The 19,578-nt window shown below is 39.6% G+C and overlaps 1 protein-coding gene across 1 annotated transcript; it reads right to left on the bottom strand.

The window, feature by feature from the left end:
• Positions 1 to 572: 572 nt before the first annotated feature.
• Positions 573 to 14,032, bottom strand: CLRN1 (clarin 1). The gene is made up of 3 exons (XM_073358769.1): positions 13,780 to 14,032; positions 2,158 to 2,337; positions 573 to 841 (listed from the first exon to the last, which is right to left on the bottom strand). The coding sequence occupies exons 1-3, from the start codon at positions 14,030 to 14,032 to the stop codon at positions 573 to 575; spliced, it is 702 nt and encodes a 233-aa protein (XP_073214870.1).
• Positions 14,033 to 19,578: the final 5,546 nt, after the last annotated feature.

The following is a 19,578-nucleotide window of genomic DNA, read 5'->3' as shown; positions in this document are numbered from 1 at the left end:
GTACTTGAGAGAGAGAATTCATCACCTTGTTTTGCAGGTATGGGCCCTAAATTTGTTACTTAAGCTGCAACAATACATTCTGTTTTCTTTCATTTGGTGTTTGCAGCTTTCTGGTACACTCAGCACTTTTCATTTGTTGGCCGGAGTGGAATTTTTAGTCCAGTCTTGATACATAAAACATTAGTAGTAGTCATTCCAGTACACCACTACCTTTACAGATATAGGCAAATGCTGTACTGCTGGTGTAAATGTTTGCTTTCCTCCTTTATTAAAGTACATAGGGCCCAGATCACTGTTATATCTTATTTCTTTCATAATCCCATTGAAACAAATGGGACTGCTGTCATGATAAGGTACTATGCGATGGGAGTAAGGATATGTTGATCTAGTCCTAATGAGGACCATGCATACTATGCCTTTATTGTATTTACTATGTTGACATTTATTTTAGATTTCTTCTTGATTTTAATGTCTTTCAAATTAATCATGTAAAACCAGATAGATTTGGTCATTGTTGAAAGTGTCTGAGATTAACCTTTTTGCTTGAAATGTTATTAAAAATTGACATCAGGCTAGTACATGAGATCAGCTGCTCCAGTAGTTGTTGTGTCTGACTCTTTAGATTTTGAAAAAGGAAATTCAAATCCAGCAAACCGTATTAGCAAAACATTCAGGAAGTGCACCAAGGAGCAAACCAGGATGATCCAGAATGAATCCTGAAATTGTTCATTGTGAGTTTTAAAGATGAAACTTCCCTCTTTGTAATTTGCAATTTTCTCAGAGAGGTGGTGAATTTTCACTTCTGAAGAAAATAGTATCATGATGAGACAACTGCAAGAACCTGAAATAGAACAAGAAACATCACTGCTCTGAGAATTTCCTAACAACAAATCTTTGAGAGACATAATAACCAAAAAGTAAAATGTCATTTTCATTACATTTCAATATATATTTTATGGTCACTTAACTGACTCCTTCCAAGGTGCTTCTTTTTCAGGACCTGATCCAATGGCCATCGAAGTCAATGGGATTCTTTCCATCGACTCCAGTGAACTTTGGATTAGGATCTAAATAGCCAACCATGCCAAGTGTTATGTCTAGTGTAAGGCCTCAGTCCAGCAAAGCACATATGTAAGTGCTTAACTTGACTATTAAGCATATTAATAATCCAATTGATGTTAATGGGACTGCCCACGTGCTTAAAGGTAAGTATGTACTTAAATACTTTGCTGATCAGGGTCTTAATGAGCAACATCCCTTAGCACAATTTTTCTCTCCAGCTAAACTAATAGTAAAAATTTACTCTAGTTAAAAGTCTAATATGCCTCATTCTTTTTACTGCAAGTGGCAGTAGATTTCCTATCCCTAATGGGCTTCTTCAAATAGGATGCTTTCCAGTTGCAACCCTTACAAAGTGTGAAATGTTGGCAACAAATCTGCCTCTTGCAAAGAAAGGCCCCTGAGCCTGATTTTGATCTTGTGCTGATGTCAATCAGGAGTAATCCCAGTGAAGTCAGTAGTGTTGAGATAAGAATCAGGCCTATTGTTCTTTCTAATAAGGTACTAATACAGAGCCCTTTTCTCCCCACAGTTACACCAGTGAAATTCCACTAACATCAAGGGAACGAATGGGAGAGTCAAGCCCAAGGATTCCCAGGTGGGTTCCCCAACAAATAAAAAAAAAATAATTTTTTTTTGTGTTAGAATTTGCTGATTCATCAAAAACAAAACATTCTATGGAGATGGTTCGAATCTGACAAATGGAACCCTGCTTGCCAGGCAACTTTTGAAACCCTACCTAGAATCCAGCCAGTTTGCCTGCCTGGCTCTCTGGGACCTGTCTGGTAGGGTGCTGGGGTGCCCAGGCTTCCAAGGTCTGTGGCTGCAGACGAACTAGTGGCCATGCTTCCTACCCTGTTATGGAGAATTTTGAAGTTTTGGGGTTTGTTCAGAATCAGAACTGCACCAAATTTTAAAATAGCACAATCCTCCAAAATGGAATATCTTTCTCCAGCCAGCTATAGTTTTCAGGTTTAGATTCAATACAGCGACAGTTCTCAGGATAGTATCATGTTTTATTAAATAGATCACTTATCTTAAGTCATTAAATATGAATAAGTGACTAATTTAAATGCAGAACTATACTAAAGTACTTACATGAAATGAAGCTCCAAAGATATAACCCTACTGGACCATGCAGAGTTTCATAGGGATTGCCAAATGCATTGTACATGAAGAAACCTGTTCCCACCAGAGCAAAGACTATCAGTACTGTACAGAAGAGAATGACACTTACATGGATACTTGCAGGGATAATTTTGAGCAAATCTGGAAAAACTAAAAACAAAATAGAACAAAAAATTACTACAAACATTAGACAAAATTATCATTTTAAAAATCTGAGCAGGGATTTTGTGCTGCTCTGTGCTAATTGTTTTAAATTGTGCTCCTCAGAACTCAGTGAAAGAGGAAAATGAAGTAATCAGATTTAATTATAAACAGATTTGTAAGGATGTTTAAAGAGAAGCACATTGTGGAATTCAGAAGTGCAAATTGACCAAAAGAGAGAGACTAGCTTTGTGGGAAACCTCATCTCACCTTTTAGATCACATCTACCTACATGTATTAATAATTACTGCCCTTTCTGTGCCAGAGAGTAACTCAAAACCTTACCTTGTGATGTCCAAGCTTTTAAGAGCATTCTATCTGAGCCAGCCTTATTGTGTTGAGCTTTTAAAGAATGTAAATTCCACATATTTGAATTTTTAAATGCTAAAAATATGCCCTGAATCAGCATACTAAATGTTCACTCCCTACTCCCAAATGGTGTTAGAACAAACTAAAGTGCTTCAACATCTGTAAGTATTGCTTCTGTTACACAGTGCCTAGGGAAGATATAAAATGCAGACTAGAGTACAACATTTCAACACCCTGGAAGTCTCTGGGCCAAATTCAGTACTGATGTAAACAGTGGTGCAAATTATATGTTGGGCATAAGTTGGTCAAGAAACAGATCCTGCTGCATGTAAGTTGCAAAGTAATGTAACTGGCACTCATTTGACATTAAGTTTTTAATGTCAGTTAAGTGAGCCAGTCATAAAACAGGAAGAATGCAGTGGTAAATCAGATCCAGGTTGCATAGGTCTAAATAATGACACAAGGTGCAAGAGAGTGGAAAACCAGGTCCAATGGTGGTGATAAAGAGTGTAACTTGCACACCAAGCTGGTGGGGAGAAGGGCGGTGGAGGGCTGGTGAGGGGGGAGAATGCAGCAAGAAAATGGTGTAAGAAAATACAGCTCTCACCTCACTTAATTGTTAGGGAACCTTCCCATTAATTTTCTAGGGCAAAATTCCACACTGGCATAGTGGGTTTCAACTAACAGGTTTCAGAGTGTCACATGATTATACAAGGACAAATTTTGTCCCCACCAAACCCCAAACTGGTGTAAGTTATACTTGGTTGACATACTTACTGAATGCCAAATTGTTGCAATTTATTGTATTTTGCTTAAACCCACTTAAATCAATTTTCTGACCAAGTTACACCTTATGTAGGTTACATTGACATTACCTAACATGGTGTCAAGTATCAGGGGATAGCTGTGTTAGTCTGTATCCACAAAAACAACAAGGAGTCCGGTGGCACCTTAAAGACTAACAGATTTATTTGGGCATAAGCTTTCGTGGGATGAAGTGGGTTCTAGCCCACAAAAGCTTATGCCCAAATAAATCTGTTAGTCTTTAAGGTGCCACTGGACTCCTTGTTGTTTTTATTGACATCACCATTAACTCTGGTCCATAGTGTTCTATAAGTAACAAAGAAGTGCTGGACTCTGGATTGTTTTGGTCATTTATGTAGCTGTAGCAAATGTATGGAATTAATTCAGAGTTTTGTTTGGAGGAGTTTGGATTTTTATTATTCTCACTTTATTTGCTGAGGGTCTTAGGTTGAGATCAGGAGTACCTTTACACTGTATCGTTATTGATATTGTGTTCTTTAATTTATTTGATGGGCGCCTATTGGAGCTTTTATAAAACTAAAGAAAGTTAATGATTAACTCTCCACCAGCTTTTTCAGTTGTAATTAAGGGTTTGATTTATACTGTAGGGGAGATTAATGCATTGTATTGTATAGTGTACTTCCTTATCTGTTGGAGACAGAAAGGACTTCCCATTGAAAATGCAAGTCTGTCATTGATAATGGAACTATATTGTGTGGGCACTTATATATGGTTAAGGGTGTCCCATAATTTGATTGATGTAGGTGCAGATAGCTACCCCAGTTTGTGTTTGTAAGTTTGTTCCTAGATAGTTCCTATAGTTTTGGGTCCAGGAACTACAATTCCCAGGATGCACTGGGGGAGGAAGAAGAAGGAGGTGGAGGAGAAGAAAAATAGGAAGAATGTGAGCTTTGTGAAAGAGTGAGGGGAATAAACCTTACCTTTGCTGTTATCAAGCTTCTCGAGCCTTCCTCAAAGGGGTTCAGATATAAAAAAAACTGGCAATGAGCATAAAAGAACCTCAGAGAAACACAAAGGTAAATTTATCTAAGTGCCTCATGATGTGGACTTACCACCAGCAAGAAGAAATGTCAATTCTGTACCAATTCAGTGACATATCTAGGACATACAATATGTAAGAATAACATACAACCCAGACCAAGTGAAAGCCATTTGTGATGCACTAGAGCCTGACAACAAGGGCAAACTTTGATCCTTCTTGGGACTGCGAATACTATTAAAAGTTTGTATAGAAATTTGCTATGAAAGTAGACACCTTTGCATCATCTCCTAAAAATGATGTAAAGTTTGAATGGGATGAAGCATGCAAGACCAGCTTTAATAAGATAAAACATACAATTTCTACCAATCTGCCTCTTAGCCCTTTTATTTCTGAGACGCAAACAATTTCATAACAAACGCTTGTGAGTACAGTCTTGATTCAGCTAAAAAATGGACAAGAAGTCGCTATTGCATTCACCTCCAGAGCCTTGACTGATCCAGAAAAATCCTAGTCTGTCACTGAGAAAGAAGCTCTGGTACATTTCTGGGCAGTAAGTCACTTCAGAAACTACCTGTGGAGTAGGAGATTTATCTTTAAGATCTGATCACAAACTTTATTCAGCATGTGAGGTTGTGGGAGAGCAACACCAAGAATTGCCAAATGGACCACCAAACAAATGGACTTTGATTTCCAGACAGTATATCTTCCAGGTGCCAAGAATACCACTGTAGATTGTCTGTCTCACCTGCCCATACCTTATCATGAGTTTAAATAGAGAAATATAATGAAGAGATTGTCATTGCCCAAATATCTGCTACAACCCAAGGAGTGATCGCATTCTGAGAGTGGGCAACAGTCATGAGAGAAAACATTGTACTTCAGGACCTAAAGATTTACATTCTCAACAGATAATCTTACAAGACAATGACACCAGAACACTTGCAACCATATAGACACATATCACACGAGCTGTCCCTTGTGTAAATGAATGGATTTTGAGAATTGACTGTCTTGTGCCTACACTTCTGAGTATGATTGATTCACATGGCACATGAAGGATATCTGCGGATGAGTCTAACCAAAAGACAACTGTGACAAGTCTTCTGGTGGCCAGGGATGGACAAGCAAGTTGAGGAAATAATCAAGAATTGCATGGCTTATGTTAGTAGAGATAAGTGACAGAAAACCTTCAGCATCCTTCTCACAATAGTTGACTATCCAAGCTGTCCATGGGAGAATATGGCTCTCAACATAATAGGACCATTTGAGGATCAGCCTGTTACGCAAAGGTTTGCCATAATATTGGTAGATTCATTCAAAGTGTCCAGAAGATAGATTCACTTTAATGGTTACCCCTTAAAGAGTGATTAAGGTCATGTCATCAGTCTTCTCCCAAGAAGGATTTCCCAAGGAATTAGTGTCTGACAATGGAATGCAATTGACCTCTGTTGAAATGCAAAACTCCCTCACTAGCAATAGTATCAAGCACAAAACTGTTTGTTTATACCATCCTAGAGCTAATGGTCTAGTTGAGAGAACAAACAGACTGGTGAAAGAATTTTTTGCAACTTATCAGTTTGCAAGCTTTACTTGAAACACTGTTTGCTTACAGGACCACTCAACAACAAGAGTATCAACCTTTGAACTGTTCAGAGGACACCAGGCCGATACACGACTTACTACCTGTCAAAGGCTCACATTCTCCTTTTTCAATTAAACCTTCCAATGAAACTATTTGTGAACGTGTTAAGAATAAACAGCAGAAATACAGACAGTATGTAGATCATAAAAAAGGTGCTACAATTTGAAATTGTGAGGTTTAGATTGTGTGAAGCTGCCATACAGAGTCAAAAAGGACATTCAAGATAGCAGAAATCCAGGGGATTCTGCTGTATTAATAGATAGAAAGAAATGGAACATTTCAAGATTGTCTGCAGCTCATCAGCCAGCAGCTGAAGAATAGAGTGCTAATTCTCCACCTTGGACCAGAGAACATCAATGACACCAATAATAATGATGGACAATCTATAGTAGTAAGAATTGCTCCACTGTTAAGTCTTGTTCCTGCCTTTCCAGGTATTAGGAGAAGTGTGAAACAAAGATTGGAAGACTTTGCTAGCGGACTTAAATCATGGTTTGGAAACAACTGTTAAAAGTTTTACAATGGTTATTATTAAGGGGAAGGCTGAGTTCTATCTACCTAGATGCAGATAGCTACCCCAGTTTGTGTTTGTAAGTTGTTCCTAATTGTTCCCATAGCCTTGAAACCAGGAACTACAATTCCCAGGATGCATTGGGGAGGAACAGACGAAAGAGGAAAAAGGAAGACTGAGCTCTATGAAAGTGTGAGGGTAATAACGTTACCTTTGCTGTTATCCAGGTTCCTGAATCCTCCTCAAATCCTCCTCAAAATTGGTATTTCCTTTTTCGTTTATGGACTATAACAATGAACTGGAACAAATGTGCTAGGTTTACATTAGAAAATTTCCCTTCCTAAATTCTCCAAATGGCCTGCTGAAGCTAGGAGCGGACAAAGGTCAAGGGTATTTTATAAGATCAGAACACTTCCCCTGAGTTGCTTTAAGTAAAACATTTAATGGAACGTTTTGTGTCTGAAAACATAGTTCTGCAGGTAAAAGAGAGGGGAATTAAAGGAGAAGTAAAAGAAAACAGTGAAGCCTTAATTTTAAAAAATGGGATGTCAAAATAAAGGAAGAAGGAACTAGTGGCCAAATAAGATGTATAGATATTGTGGGCCTTTTTCTGCTCTGTCTCATGCTGGTTTTACCCGTCTAACTCAATCAGTTTGGTCAGAAGGCATCCTCTTGTGGGTTGTTGCTTTGCTACTTGTTACAAAGCACAGTACTCTGTATGTAATAACTCATTAATCAGCACTAACTTGTAAGTCTATATTTGTTTTTTAAAAATGGCCTCAATATTTTGGCTACAATTTGTTGCATGTGCAATTGTGCTCTTTGTCCTGACCACCTAAAGGCATCTACAAAGCAAGCAGTTACCCATCTAATGGGTATAAACATGCACATTATTATGCCTGCAGTTTTGCACCCATACTTAATTATTACTGAAGGATAAAAACTGTACCTGCAAAACTGGAAACTATGTTGAGGCTTAGCTAAAAACAAGGCATATTTTATCAGGCACAGTGTCAAATAAAATGTTAGGAATTATATATGGTTTTGGCATCTTTTGTATTAGGTTTTAGCTATTAGTTCAAATTATGACCATACCTACACAGGTCAGGGTGGATAGTGAATCAGATTTTCTGTAAGTAATTTTTAATCATTTATGTGTTCGGTGACAACAAATATTTTAAAACTAACCATAGAACAAACTTAACTGCTGCTGATCCACAGGGGCATGATTAAACTGGGGGTAATAACTCCTCAAACTGCCTTGCTGTGATTATAACATGCTGAGAAAGAGCTAAGTAGGAGCTTCACATAAATTAATCTACCATGTAAAATGTTTACCAGCAAACAGTTTTGTAGCTGGCATCGCAGTAAGCATAAAAAAGCAGGTAATGCAACATTTATAGTCATGATTAAATTAACAGCAAATTAATTATATTTAAGCAAACATTCGTAAAATTTGCTAGAAGCTTTGCTAAATGTAATCTTTAATATTGTCTAAAAATATAAGTGTGCACTACAGCGAGTCCAGGCATTCAAATTCCCTTCTCCTTGCCCATTACCCTCTCTCAGCCCAAAGTGAGAAGAACGCTTTAAAGCACTATTCAAAAGATCTGTTAAAAACTGTACTTGTCTTGACCGGTTTTGATGGACAAAGGCATTATGTAGTTATGGTTTTGCCTTGATAGTCCCTGAGGGGTACAATCTCATCAATGTTTCTCTTATCTTGTGATGAAACATGTCCAATTGCAGAATCAAATCTCATAAAGTCAGAGTTATTAACACAGGAATTCCTCAAATACCAGTTTATATATTTCTAGCACTCACCAAGAACTTTGCATTTAAAACTAGCCATGTACATAAAATTCAATTCAAACACTTATAGCCTTTGTAGCGTAGTTACAGAACTGCTGTTCATCAGCAACAAACAACCCCTCTGGTAGTGCTGCCACCCCACCAGGCAGGAACTAAGCCTTGTCTATTTTCAAGACATCAGACTACAGCTACAATTCATTCCTTACTATATAGGGTCTCAGAGTAACAGCCGTGTTAGTCTGTATTCGCAAAAAGAAAAGGAGTACTTGTGGCACCTTAGAGACTAACCAATTTATTTGAGCATGAGCTTTCGTGTGTGCATGCCCAAAACTATGTACAGGATTGCATGCCTAATTTGCAAGAACATTTACCACAATTGCATGTATAAATCAGGTATTTGCAAATGCTATTTCTGCTGCGAGCCACTAACTACCGGTAACTAGACATTTGCACATCTGAATACCAAGTTTCATGCACAGTCCCAGTCACTGCACATGCATAGTTCTGAAAATCAGGCCCTTCATTTATTCTTTATATTACACATTTACTTTCTTACTACCCAAAATAGTACTTACTAATAGTACTTACAGTAGTATCAGTGTAAATGGTATACATTTTAGCACTATGCCAATTAAGTTAGCCATAAACTAGGGAAAACAAAGTCTTTAGTTCATGTCGACTTTCTAAAAGGGTATATCACACATTCTATCACAAATAAGGTTCTCCAGAATTAAGTCTTTCAGCACTAGTGAATGTTTTGGGATAAAGTACAATACGGCAAACTTAATAAGATCAATCTTTATTTTAAGTAAACATACAACTACATTGTATTGGCTGTTACCCTTGACAGCTACGTCTAGAATTTTAAAATTGTATAGGTGACATATCAGGAAAAATTAAATTCAGCAGAGATGTTGTTTTGAAAGAAAAACATTTCTTCATTATAATGAATGAATTTGTGTGCTAGGTGTGAATGCCAATGACCTTTAGAAAATGAACTGCCGACCCAGAAACTGATGAGAATCAGCCAGAGTAAATGAAGCAGAAGTCTTTTCCCAGCCTGACGGGGTTTGCTGGCAGACCAAATTCATTTTACAATTAAAAGAGATATAGTGGTCAGTAGGGAACATTTAATGGGAACAAACATAGAACTAAATCATTTAACCTATTTTCCAGACTGTTTCTTCTCAGATGTGTTACAGTGTACTTCAGTTCATTAAACTGTGGACACATATATCGTACTACTTCCTGAGACATTTATAATGACTTCTAGAAAGAATTTGTGTAGACGTTGTGTGTATTCCCACAGATATGGAGAATGTCAACTGTCTCTCAGTAATTGGGCTCTGTGCAGCTGAAATCCTTCCTTAGATGCAGATATTAAGCTACCTTATCATATTTAAACACAAAAATCACATGCATTTGCTCTTTCAGCTAAATAAAAAATAGTCTGAGTTATTTGTAAAGGGAACATTAACTCCTCCACCATCCACTCTCTGTGAAAGTTCACAAAAGACAAAAATGCTTTAGTGACTGATTTTCCAAAAGGGTGTGTTTATAAGATTTATGCTGTAACCTAGTTGCAGCAGGTCATCCTCGTGGGATTCTACAGTTTCAGATGTACACTAGGGCCAGTAATCACTTCCTGGTAGTCTCTTCTGAGGACGCTACAATGAAATATTCCTGGGCATGTAAGTAGGATTTACACTGGGCTTGTAATACAAGGGGAAAATCTATTCAAATAACAATGCAATGCCACATATTTAATTTAGATAAAAGGAAGGCAACATACACTAGTGGTTCACTTAGGGCAGGGGTGGCCAACCTGAGCCTGAGAAGGAGCCGGAATTTGCCAATGTACATTGCCAAAGAGCCACAGTAATATGTCAGCAGCCCCCCATCAGTTCCCCCTCCCCGCTCCCAACACCTTCCTCCCACCAGCAGCCCCGCCAATCAGCACCTCTCCCTCTCTCCCCGCACCTCCCGATCAGCTGCTTCATGGCATGCAGGAGGCTCTGGGGGGAAGGAGGGAGGGGTGAGGGCATGGGAGCCTCAGGGGAGGGGGTGGGAAGGGGTGGAGTGGGGGCAGGACCTTTGGCAGAGCCAGAGGTTGAGCAGTGAGCACCCCCAGCATAGTGGAAAGTTGGCGCCTGTAGCTCCAGCCCCAGAATCGGTGCCTATACAAGGAGCCGCATATTAACTTCTGAGCCACAGGTTGGCCACCCCGGACTTAGGGAAATGAGAGCTAGGAGGCCTGACTCTCTACTGATTTGTTTTATGTTCTTGAACAAGTCACTTAGACCCCTGTTCAGGAAAGCAGTGACATGTATGCTTAAACTTTAAGTACATAGTTAAGGGCCCTTCCTCAGGAAAATGGGTGCATTCCTGAATCAGGGCCTTAATCTCTTTGTACCTCATTTTCTCCATCTGTAAAATTAGGATGATAATATTTGCTAGAGTTTCTTGTATTATTCTTAACACAGCCTCTTTTTTTGCTTGTGAAATATGTGCAAACATTGCAATTTCCTCATATTTATTCATTACTCAAATGTATTTGATGAATTTTTAAAAAATATTTTCCCATGTGGAATGATCACATAGTTCACTGTGGATGGATTATCTAGTGCTCAATTTTTAACATTCCACACTGTGTTTAGTATGTTTAGCTGTGATTAGCTAGATACCTCACCTAGTATTGTTTCTGTTCATCTATTGGATGTGCATGCATGCACTTCTGGGTGCAGTTACTTGTAGGTGTGAAGCATAACATTCTGGTGAATGCCACTTTGAAATTAATATTTGGTGAACATTTGTGACAGTAAAGCTTGTTTGGACGAATGGTCCCAGAAAGCTCATCCAAAGGGTATATCTCCAGTGCAAAATAAAAAGGTGAGTTCTTAACTCACATTAGCTAAACCAAGATAGCTAACTCAGGTTAAAATAGCAGTAAAGACACAGCAATTCGGTTTTTAATTTGAGCTAGCAGCTTGAGTTAAAGCCTGTAGGGGAGTCAGGGGTTGAACGCGAGCTGCAAACCTAAGTTAAAAAACAAGTTTGTGCATCTTCAGTGCTATTTTAACTCATGTTAGCTAATGTGAATTAAGAAAACACCTTTATTTATTTATTTATTTATTTATTTTTTGCGGGGAAGACAAACCCAAAGAGTGCAAGTATGAAAAGGGAGCCAATTCATTTAAAATGGGAGTAGCTATTCATGGAAAATTTGTTGCAGTATTTTGCCAGCTCTAAACTCCACTTTAATAAAGCACTTTCAGATCCTTTGTATTATTATTATTATTATTATAAATCATTACAAACCTATTAAGAGCACATTCATAATTTCTCTTTATATAGAAACAGAAGTGATATCAGATTAGAAGTGACCAATTCAGAACAGACTAGTAAATCATTTTGGTAATGACTAGTTCCATGAACCCAGCCATCTTAGGCTAGGAAAATGCATTATAACCATTTTACTTTACAATATGAGGACAATGCAAGTGTTCTAATAACTCAGGGCCCAATTCTGCAACCAGAAAAGGAGTACTTGTGGCACCTTAGAGACTAACCAATTTATTTGAGCATAAGCTTTCGTGAGCTACAGCTCACTTCATCGGATGCATACTGTGGAAAGTACATAAGATCTTTTTATATACACAAAGCATGAAAAAATGGGTGTTTACCACTATAAAAGGTTTTCTCTCCCCCTACCCCACTCTCCTAGATAAGCTATTACCAGCAGGAGCGTGGGGTGGGGGGAGAGAAAACCTTTTATAGTGGTAAACACCCATTTTTTCATGCTTTTGTGTGTATAAAAAGATCTTTTGTACTTTCCACAGTATGCATCCGATGAAGTGAGCTGTAGCTCACGAAAGCTCATGCTCAAATAAATTGGTTAGTCTCTAAGGTGCCACAAGTACTCCTTTTCTTTTTGCGAATACAGACTAACACGGCTGTTACTCTGAATTCTGCAACCCTTACTCATGCTGAGTAGTCCCTATTTGAGTGAAAGTCAGAACTACTTGTCTAAGTAAATTCTGCTCAGTGTAAGCATTGCAGAATCAGGCTCTCTGCTGGAACTTTTGCCAAAACTCATTAGTGCTTCACACATTCCCAAGCTGCTGGGGAGACAACCTCCCCACTCCCCCCGCTAATCATGTGATTCCCAGCTTTCTCCTTAACCAGTCTTAACAACTCCATTATCTTAATGAACATGAACTAAATCCAGTCAGTGCTCTGTTGTGCTATCTGCATTATCATTTGCAGTTCATAATAATATCTACAGATGAAATCTAATTCCTTTGGATTTAGTAGACTGCTCTGAAAATTCATCCCAGACTGTAACCTGCAGGGTAGAACATCAGCATAGTGTGACAGCCGGGAAAGTAATAAAAAGAACTGTCATAAATAGACCCGTTATGGAATTTAGACATATCAAAGTTTAACAGTAAACTAAATGAATTTGGTCTGCTACCTCTGCAAAAAATAGTACATAGTAAATTTTTTCTGATGCATAATCTGGTAACTTTACACCACCACAGATGATTGATGCAAGCAATTTACCATTACTGTTTCAGAAGACTGCTTCCAAATTGTCTTTTGTAATAATAATTTCATGTGGCATATTGTAAGATATGTACATAAAACAAAGATCCATTTGTTATTATCCATTTAATATGTTGCTATATATAAACTGTATGTTCACTTGATCAATGTATTAATCTTTTTATCCTTGAGGATGAACAGGTTATGAATATTGCATGTAAATCAAAACAATTTCTAACTGTCTCCTTCCATTAAACTCTGTATCTGTCAGATACCCAATTCAATTTGCAGGTCAATTAATTGAACAGCTACTAGCATAAACCCGGTATGTTTTCCCAATTAATGCAGCAGATTGTTATCTTTTGCTGCTATATTCTTCAAAAGCAGTAAATGAGGCTTTGAGCTGTCTTTCTAATAAGGCTGCTGTTACCTTACTGCTGTTGATTTCACAATAGAACATAAAATAGATAAATAGACAACAAAATCATTCTTTCAAAGTAACAAAAAAATTATGGGGAAATAGCTATTTGTTGTAATAAACCATAAGAGAGGTGCATTGAAATTGTCACTAATACTGTAACTAATATTAGTAAGGTAATTTAAATGTTAAGATGGACACACTTCAGAAACAATACCATTTAATCTTAGAATATTTTGCACTTGTTAAAACTCTTAAGTAAATAAGAACGCTGCAGCATTTGTCTGCTCATTATCATGGTAGTGTGCACTAAGGTATTAAATAATTCAAATGTCATTGTTACTTACATGAAAATCGAAAAGGTCTCCCTCCTAGCCCACATTGTCTAACACGCTCCCCGTAGAAAAGCCCATACTGAATTTCACCAATAAACTTCTCCAGTTCTGGTCCTGTAGCGTTGACAAGCAGAGCTCCAGTTTTGCACAGTATTGTTCCTTTGATCCATAACTGAGTTCCGATGGCTGCTGCAATGCCTAGAGCACAAGCAAAGCTTAATACCCCAGCTATGCAAAATATGACTTTCTTCTGTTGGGCTGGCATGGCTGCTTGCAAAGTCCTTTCTAGGGAAGGAACAAAACTTTTAATAAGAGAGCAAAACGATCTTCATCACATCAGCAAAGCAGACATACTATCCAACTTGAAAACTGCAATTTCAACTCAGTGGTAGCCCGTCCCCTCATAGTACTAGTATGCTGCTATAGTGCTAAGTAATCTCCCCCCAAAGAAGCTTTTAATTCTTTTTTTCCCTCTCCCCCTATATACTCCTAATTTATATACACACATTTTAAAAGAAGCTGTAAAATAGAACTGTTTGCAAAGTGTTTTTCAGCATATCCTCTGTGTTACTTGATAACAAAGGTTTAAGATAACAGATGGAACCTTCTGTGTAATTTGATGAATGTTTCTCCTCTTCTTCATCCTTTGTCTGATTGAGTGAGCTGAAAATTACAGAAATAGGTTTGGCTGCCATGTGACATTATCAACTGTCCAAAAAGTTAACTTCTGTAGGTGGTTTTGATTTTCCAGTGATAACTCTAAAAACTAGCAACATATAGCATTTCTGCTTGTTTCACTATTCCTTGTGCAATACAGAGAACCAGAAACTGAGACAGAAGTCCTAGGTGGAATGTCCTTTTCCCCATCAAGATCTCCTTTACAACAGGGCTAGTGTGTTTTGCTCAATAGTATTTTGTTTAAAATATGTGGCTGGATGCCAGCTTCTTGGTGGAGTTTGGACAAATATATATTTGAATTTGGGTTTTAGATATAAGCAAATAATTTCCATTTGTTTTACTCTTACACAGTAATATGTTATTCACAGCACTTATGTAGTTAGGCCCTAATTCTGCAAACACTTATGCATATGCCTATTTTTGTGTGCATGTGAGTTGAAGTCAGTGGGACTACTCATGTGCATATGTTTATTATGTGCATGTTCTTACGTGCTTGCCAGATCAGGGCCTCAGATAGGACCAGATGCATCGGTGAACAACCTGGGATGGTTCATTGACTACTTGCCATCTCAACACTTTTTGTAAAACATTAGGGCCTTGTCTAGACTAAAAAGTTTCACCAGTTTAACCAAACCAGTTTAGAAATGGATTTAGTTAACTCAGTGCAAACCCTTTGGGTGAACACTCTTAAATTTGTTTAAAATACCTTATATCAATTAAGCTTAAACCGATTCCTTACTAATTTAAACTAAATCCATTACATTAATTCAAGCACTGGTTTAACTAATTGGTTTTAAAACAAGACTTTTTAGTTAAACTGGTACAAGTTTGTGTATCAACAAGACCTAAAATAGGATAGTGTTCTGTAAATAAAATAAATTAAATAAACCTTTGCTTATGGTTGTGATAGTAGATGTAACCAAAAGATGGCGCACTGCTTTATCATTAAAAGAAAAGGAGGACTAGTGGCACCTTAGAGACTAACCAATTTATTTAAGCTTTCGTGAGCTACAGCTCACTTCATCGGATGTAGCTCATGAAAGCTTAAATAAATTGGTTAGTCTCTAAGGTGCCACCAGTCCTCCTTTTCTTTTTGCGAATACAGACTAACAGGGCTGCTGCTCTGAAATCTGCTTTATCATTAGAATCCTTAGGGTCAGGCTTATACTATACTCTGCACTAAATGCATACGTGTTTGTAGCAGTACTTAATTTTAAAAATGATTTTGAAAATTCTTGGTCAAGAGGAAGGCCTTGAACACTTCCAGGTAACATACTGTGCAAACATCACAAGTACAACAGCACTGACACCACACACAACAAAGACTCCTGGGAATCACTTAAAAGAAAACATGTAGTTTAAAAATGAAAGAACTGAGGGTATGTCTACACTTGCTGGTAGATCAGCACTGCTGCAATCGATGCAGCGAGTGTTGATTCAGTGGGTCTGGTGAAGAACCGCCAAATCGATGGGAGCATGATTTGTATACTCCACCTCCCCGAGCCGCGTAAGGGAAGTCACATAGCGCAGTGTAGCCACCGCGGTAAGTGGATCTAACAGTGTCGACTTCAGTTACGTTATTCATGTAACTGAAGTTGCGTAAATTAGATTGATTTACCACGGTGGTGTAGACCAGCCCTGAGTGCTAACAGCACCACAAATCCCCTACCTGTGGCGATTTTTTTTGATAGGGCCAGTTTCTGATCCCCTTTCTCATTTTGAGTAGTACCTTACTCCACAGAAATTCATTACATCAATAATGTTACTTGTGGAGTAAAATATTATTCCGCATGAGCAAGAGGATCAGAATCTGGCACCCATTTTTTAGTGTTTAATTTAAAAAAGAACTAAAACAAATAAAAACCTCTAAGGGTCAGGCTCAAGACTCATGATTGCAAAGGAGCTACTCCAAGGGTAAGGTACTATTCAGCATCTTGCCTATAATCTTAAATTTAGCCACACTCTGTTTGTACTCTGCTGGCCTAATTCAGCTTTTACGCAAGTGTGAATTAGGAGTGACCCCAGTGAAATCAGTGAAGCTATACTGTTACAGCAGTATGTGAATGAGAGGAAAATCAGGTCCTTTTAACCATAAGGGTGGGGAATTGTTCAGTGGTGAAGTGGATTTGTGCTGGGTTGCTTTTAAAATCACTGTGTTTAGAATGTATTTTAAATGTCAAGGGGAAGTAGAGTGTATGGATAGTTTCCTTTTAGCATATTTATAAATCTAAATAAATACAATAAATCTCCTGATATACGAGGCAGATGTTAACTTTTCAGGTCTCTGCAAACTTGAGGCTCAATCCTGCAAACCCTTGTTCATGCAAGCAGTCCTGAATGGTCCATGAATAGTGTTGTTGAAGTCTATGACACTACTCACAAAAGCAAAGGTCTGAAGTATTGTTATTATTTCATTAATTTAACAATTCTATTGAGGTAGTGTCTAGAGACCTCAACCAGATCAGGGGCCCCATTGTGCTAGGCACAAACTCTTTTTACTCAGACTAAGTTTCCAACCAATTTAGGGCCATATTCTGATATCCTTACTTCCACAAAGTGGCAGCTTACTCCATGAGTAGTTCCATCAACTTTAATAGGATTACTGAGTACTCGTATTTTGAAGGAAAAAGGATATTGAAATCTGGCCCTTGGCAATTAAGGGTGGGATTTTTCAAAAGTGCTCAGCATTAGCCCAACTCTGCTCCCATCGAAGGCAATGGTAAAACTCCCGTTGATTACAAATGGGAGCAGAGTTGGGCCAATGCTGAACACTTGTCCAAATCCTACCCTGTATATTGAGCTATCTTAACTGAAATGCTTTTGATTTGAAGATAAAGTAGAGCCTTGCTAATCCATATATCACACATCTGCCCTCTCAATTCACAGAGATATCTTTGTGTCTCCCTATATGTCACTCAAGATATTATACCAAAATGCAAGTGATGTTACCAATAAGCCCTCATTGTTCATAGGAAATAGGCTGCAGTACAGCTACTGGTATGTTCTTTTCACAAGTAATTCAAACTAACCTGCAGTTGCTGCGATAAACAAGTGAGGTGCATTTTTCTCTTGGGTCAGCCTAACATTGGCCGGAGCAGAGGGGCTTTGGGCACCACACGCTTTCACAAAGAACCACTGTCAGTGTCAACTTGTCAGCCCTCCATCCAGTGCTGACGCTCCTGTCATACTCCCAATGATGCACACACTGGGGCAAATGGGGCAGACAGCGGGTGGGCCTCCTTATGCCCTCTCAAGGCCCCCCAGAATGGGTGCCTAGGGATGTTTGCTCATATAACTAAATACTGCTGCTCCATTACAAGAGTAGTTGAAGTTTTAGGGCAGGGGTGGGCAAACTTTTTGGCCTGAGGGCCACAACGGGGTTCCAAAACTGTATGGAGGGCTGGGTAGGGAAGGCTGTGCCTCCCCAAACTCTAACCCTATCCGCCCCCTCCCACTTCCCGACCCCTGACTGCCCCTCTCAGGACCCCTGACCCATCCAACCCCCCTACTCCTTGTCCCCTGACTATCCTCTCCTGGGACCCACTGCCCCTAACCGCCCCCCCCCCAGGACCCCACTCCCTATCCAACCCCCCCTGCTCCCTGACTGCCCTGCCCCCTATCCACACCCCCACCCCCTGACAGGCACCCGGGGACCCCACTCCCTATACAACCCCCCCACTAAAGCCCCTTTCAGAATGTGGCCCGGCGAATATGGGTGGAGGACTCAGGAGGAGCCGGGGTAGCCACGCAGCCGGAGAGAAGCGGCGGTTTCCCCTTCAAAGCGCCGCTTCTCTCTGGGTGGCTGTGCAGCCACCCGATGCTCCTCCTGAGTCCTCTGCCCGTGTTTGCCACGCTCCCACCACCCGCACTGCCCGCCTGCTTCCCTGTGGCTGCAGGTGAGCCTCCCTTCCTGCTCTTCCCTGCCCCCCGCGGTGCAGCCCGCTCCCGCGCTGGCGGTGCGGTGAGCTGAGGCCGTGGGGAAGAGGGGACAGCGGGGGAGGGGCCGGGGCTAGCCTCCCAGGCCGGGAGCTCAAGGGCCGGGCAGGACGGTCCCGCGGGCTGTAGTTTGCCCACCTCTGTTTTAGGGCTAAATATAAATAGTGGCTTCTCTGCAAGACCAGAGCAAAGGACAGCGACCGGTTGTGCTGTCCCAGGCAGGAGCAGAACCAGAGAGTCATAATCCAGTTGGTGGTTCCTTCCTGGCTGCAGGAGGGAAGGAAATTATACTGATTGTACAGATTATTTCTCTGTCTGAGCCAGCTCAGCTGCACTGGTCCATGCAAAAGCCATGGCTGGATAGATAGATAGATACATACTGTGCACTGGCCCATGCACTAGCCTGGGGGTAGAGCCAAGGATCCACCCATTCCCAGCCTGCCTGTACAGGAGGCAGAGTAGCAGCTCTGCAGAATGATGTAGGTATGCATAATCCTGACACGGGAAAAAGAAGCTGGCTTTCTAATGTCTCTTTACTCCCCTACATGCTCACATAGGGGGAGTGACAGTCTTGTCCTTTATAAAGATGGAGATTAACCCTTTCCCCACTTCTCCATGGCCAGGGTTTAGACACCTCATAACAGAGACAATGCAAATCACTGAGGTTAGTGAAGTTATAGTATATATAAAACAATACATTTTCAAATATAAACCCCATGATGTGATATAAGTTTAGAAGAATGAATGTGCTTTGAGGCGATTCAGTGCTGAGTTGCCGTTTGCCTGCACTGACAGGTGGGTAAAAAGGTATTTTTTATGGTTTTCAAATTTGAAGAATTATAATACACAGTTTGAGGCTGGTGGGGTGAGGTTCTGTTCTCATTGTTTTTAGCATTATTCAGGTACCCCTTTTCTTTGTGACCTTTCCTGAGCTTTTCTTTTGTGACAAGGAATCAGGAGCTGCAGGTTGGTACTGTTAATATTTCTTGCTACTGAATTGTGTCACAGTTGTCGGAAGCTTTCAGAGATTTAGGCCCTTTGCTGCAAGCACTTACTACTGAACATGTATTTCTTCAGTGGGGTTGCTCACAGTTGTAACCTTAAGTATGGTAGAAAGTATTTGTAGTCAGGCTTTAGTCATATGTGCTGTTTAGACAGGCCCAGATCCTCCAAAGTATTTAGTTGCTTTACTTCCAC

Source organism: Lepidochelys kempii, chromosome 9 (genome assembly GCF_965140265.1).
Source record: "Lepidochelys kempii isolate rLepKem1 chromosome 9, rLepKem1.hap2, whole genome shotgun sequence".
Lineage (NCBI taxonomy): Eukaryota > Metazoa > Chordata > Testudines > Cheloniidae > Lepidochelys > Lepidochelys kempii.
Note: the sequence above shows the minus strand (reverse complement) of the source record. Positions and strands in the feature narration are given on the sequence as shown.